General features: G+C 34.6%; 1 protein-coding gene across 1 annotated transcript in view; it reads right to left on the reverse strand.

Annotated features, from left to right (window-relative positions):
• Window positions 1-492: 492 nt before the first annotated feature.
• Window positions 493-4,483, reverse strand: part of LOC107589194 (protein yippee-like 1) — a 16,463-nt gene continuing 12,472 nt past the window's right edge. The window contains exons 4-5 of the mRNA XM_016277562.1: window positions 4,027-4,135; window positions 493-2,112 (exon numbers count right to left, since the gene is read on the reverse strand). Coding sequence (XP_016133048.1) covers window positions 2,023-2,112; window positions 4,027-4,135 — 199 coding nt within the window. The 3' untranslated portion in view covers window positions 493-2,022. The remainder of the gene's footprint in view (window positions 2,113-4,026; window positions 4,136-4,483) is intronic.

The following is a 4,483-nucleotide window of genomic DNA, read 5'->3' on the forward strand; positions in this document are numbered from 1 at the left end:
ATGAAAGATAATGGTGTTCCTTATTTAAATGCACAATACCGTTCAAAAGGGTGTTATTTTTTAAAGAATTTAATTATTTTATTTATCAATGATGCACTAAATTGATCAAAAGTGACACTTAAAACTTTTCACAATGATACAAAAGACTGATATTTTAAATAAATGCTCTTCTTTTGAATTGTCTATTTATCCTGAAAATGTTTTATAACAGTTTCACAAAAATGGAAACAAGGATGATGATATAAAAATTAATTGGCATATTAGACTGATTTCTGAAGGATCATGTGAGCAATGGCTGCTATTTCATAAAAATAGCAGACACTTTTAAATTGTAATATTATTTCGCAATATTACTGTTTTACTATATTTTTGATCAAATAAATGCCGACTTGGTGAGGAAAAAGAGACTTCTTTATAAAATTATTACTATTATTAAAAACTGTGAATACACTCTTAAAAAGACCAACGGCAAAAGGACATTCATAAAATGAGAGCTTTATTGATATCAGATTAAAATATACTGATTCCAAATGTATCTCACGCACACTATTCTTCTTGGAAAAAAACTATTTGAAATGATAAAAAAAAAATGTTGGAATAGGTGGAGCGGTCCCACAGAACGATAAATACACAGATGTAAGATCGAGTGCTAAAACAATACGTGATGACTGATCATAAATACATACTCAAAATAAGACATTGTACGTTAACATCCAAAACGACTTCTAAAGGTCCGTTCACACCAAGAACAATAACTATAATGAAAACTATATTAGGGTCCACACCAGCCAATGCAAATTTCTGTTCATTATAAGCAAGCACTGCATTAATGTTGTCTCTCACTTTAAATGCTAATGCTTGTTAAATTCAAGTGCTTCTTGATTGGCCGTCAATGTTTTTATCGATCATCAGCTAAAACAAAAATCATTATTTTTCCTCTGTGTCGTTATCGTTACAGTTGTGGACTTTTGAACGATTTCAAAAGTAGAATTACAACAAATTTTAAAACGTTATATTTATCGTTACTGTTATTGTCCTTTGTGTGAACAGGCCTTAAATCAGGAAATCGAACTCCGTTTGGTCAGCGTAGGTGATGAAAGAGTCTTTGGTTGCGCCAAGGCTTTTTATTTACGAGCCTCATCTGGATTACCTCATTCAGCGGCCACATTTACTAGTTGTCGATTGCTTTCTTCCCCAAAACACGTGGTGAGAAAGTCTGGTTTACCACTTGATTTGTGATTTAATGGCGGGAACTAATGAGACCGAAGGGGACATCACGGGCTGAGTTCTCTTTCAAAGCTGACAGCTGCTTTTCTCAGCTGCGGCTGGGGCGAAAGATTTGGCTCTAGCTAATGTACGCGACCTGTGCCCTATAAATGGCATACGAATGCCTCATTTACTCCATAATCACATTCAAACGGAGACAGATCACAATCTGGAGAGGAAGTGTACGTACAAACCTCTATCAAACGTTGCTACTTCCGCTATACGAGGTCAAAGTAAGACCACTGTGGTTGCTACAGTTTACCATAAACGTAACGTCCCTAAAACGAACAGATCAATAAATACACATATAAATAAACGGCATGCAAGTGACTGAAGGAAATAAAGAAAAGGGAAACAAATGAACGACGCTTCTGTTTGAGTGTGTTTTCACCCTTCTTCACCATGGATCCAGCCATTAGTTAAACCTGAGTGTGGGACAAAACTGTGACCTTGGCCAACCCCGAGGAAAGCAAACGTCAATTTGTGCCTCGATTTGCACACACGCACTCCCTTGAACTGAATAGGAAAATACTCACATAAGAGAAACACTTGGTGTCTAGCTGGCACACATTTGTTCGTATATACACACAGGAAATGGGTAGCGCTGCTGCTATGAACCTTGCACCCTCACGGTTTAGAGGTGTGTGTCAGGTAGATCGATTTCCAGGGAGGAAGTTACAGCCAGATAATGAAACTAATTATTCATATGCTGCACGTCTCTTTCCAGCGTTATGGGCCGTGGGGAGTCCAGGGTTTTCAGTCCCACCCGTTGTCCTTGATCATGTGGGCCAGCTCGATGATGAATTTGCCCTCCTTGTACTTCTGACTGCTTTCGAAAGCATGCTCCTATCGGAAAGAAGAAGAGGGAGGGAGAGAGAAAAAGAGAATGAGCGTGTGGTCACCTCAAAGTCAAGATCTGCTGATCCAAAAATAATAGACAGCTGTTGGGAAGCTTTTCTAGATATGTCAATCAAATATAAGACCTTTAAATAGCAGTATTATAGGAGATGTTTTACTATACACTCTTAAAAATAAAGGTGCTTCAAAAGGATCTTCAAGCGATGCCATAGAAGATTGAACCATGAACCATTCAGTCAAAGGTTCTTTAAAGAACCATCTCTTTCTTACCTTTTTGTAATCTGAAGAACCTTTTTTCACCACAAAGAACCTTTTGTCAAACAGAAAGGTTCTTCAGATGTTAAAGGTTCTTTATGGAACCATTTAGACAAAAAGGTTCTTCTATGGCATTGTGAAGCACCTTTATTTTTAAGAGTGTATATGGGCTGTAAAACAAGTGCCAGCTTCGAAATCTATTCTGATATGCTTATTCTTTAAATATAAGCATCAATGATGTCAAATAACTCATTTATAAATACAGAAATAATGTCTTGGAACACTCCTCTTATATAATGAATTAACATTCATTTTGATATATTTGTGGGGGTGGGGGGAATCCAGATAAAAAGGCTGAAAAGTCGTAATCTGCATTATGAAAAACCTTTCAGATGAATCAAATGTCACCATTTTGTTATGTGACTAAAATATACAATAGGAAATGATGTCTTATAGTGGACAAGTCCCTCATGATTTCTGACATGTTTCTAAAAAAAAAAAAAAAAAATTATATATATTTAAAATAATATTGTATTTGTATTAATTTTTTATATTAAGTATATTTCTGTATATTACGTTTTAATATTATTTAATATTTTTATGTTTTACAACCTTTTTAAAAATAAACGATATAGTTATATATTATATTGTTTTTAATATTGTATTTTATAATATACATTAGTGTTCAAAAGTTTGTGGCCAGTAAGATTTTTGAATGTTTTTGTTTTAAAGTTTCTTATACTCACCAAAGCTGCATTTATTTGATCACAAAAATTAAAAAATATTATTACAATACAATGGGTTTTCTATTTTAATATATTTAAAAATGTTATTTATTCCAGTAACTTTTTATACCATTTCTTATTAATATCAGTGTGGAAAACAATTGTGCTGCTTAATATTTTTGTGGAAACATTGATGATTTTTTTCAGGATTCTTTGATAAACAGAAGTCGAAAAGAACATCATTTATTTGAAACAGAAATCTATTGTAGCATTATAAATGTATAAATTTACATGATACATTTATCATTTTTGATCAATTTAATGCATCCTTGCTGAATAAAAGTATTCACATCTTTAAACAAATCTTATTGAGTCCACACTTTCAAACAATAATGTAAATGTTGCATTTTACCTGATTTTTGTACCACCTGACTTTAAATATAAAATTATATAATTTTTTTTGGAGAGATAACTTATTTTTTGGAGAGATAACTTATTTTTTGGAGAGATAACTTATGAAGTTTTCTTTTTATAAGATAAGTTTTTCAAAAGTGACAAGAGTTTAACATTTTCTGAAGTGCTCTTCACTGATTAGCCATTAGAAAGCCAATAGATTGAAATGACTCTTGGAAAACTCTTTTGTCTTGGAAAGCACAAGGTACTCAAAGATTGTCAGCAGTAGATTAGTGACGTGGGAAGCAGGTCATGAGTGTGTGGAAAAGCCACTTAAAGTATCTCTCTTGATGAGTCATATCCCTCACGTGAGATATAGATGAGTTATCTTGACCGGCTGGAGAAAGCTGTCAAAATGTAAGTATTCTTGTCCGGTGTGAATGATCATGAGTGTGTGTTTGAGGTAAGTAGTCTTTGAGTGAGTGAGTGAGTGAGTGAGTGTGTGTATCCATTCTGATCCAGGACTTACATATTTCCAGCCCAGAGTGGTTTTACAGTTCTCACAGTAGATATCGGCCACCGCGTGAAGACCGGTCAGCAGTACCCTCTCCTCTGCCGGCCCGCAACCTACATTCACCCTGATTGATGAAAAGAGGATGTCAAAATTTGGCATGACCTTTTTGACCTTTTTGTGTTAGATGGTTAAGACAAACTACAGGACTTACACCGAGTTGAAGAGGTAGGCCCTGCCTTGACTCCCTTGAAAAGACTGCAAAGGAAATAAAACAGGAAATATTACATAAAAAAAACACATCCTAACAAACACTGAATTGGCTGACATGTGTTTTACATATTTCCGGCAGAGTAATTCAACATCATTTACTTGTATTGTGACTGCACAATCAGGAAAATCTTTTGGAAAAATCAATTTCCCTTCGCTGCTCCATTCATGACCTTGGCAGATAGGATTTCCCAGGCATGATGTG

Source organism: Sinocyclocheilus grahami, unplaced genomic scaffold, assembly GCF_001515645.1.
Source record: "Sinocyclocheilus grahami isolate Dianchi unplaced genomic scaffold, SAMN03320097.WGS_v1.1 scaffold7.1, whole genome shotgun sequence".
Classification (NCBI taxonomy): Eukaryota; Metazoa; Chordata; class Actinopteri; order Cypriniformes; family Cyprinidae; genus Sinocyclocheilus; species Sinocyclocheilus grahami.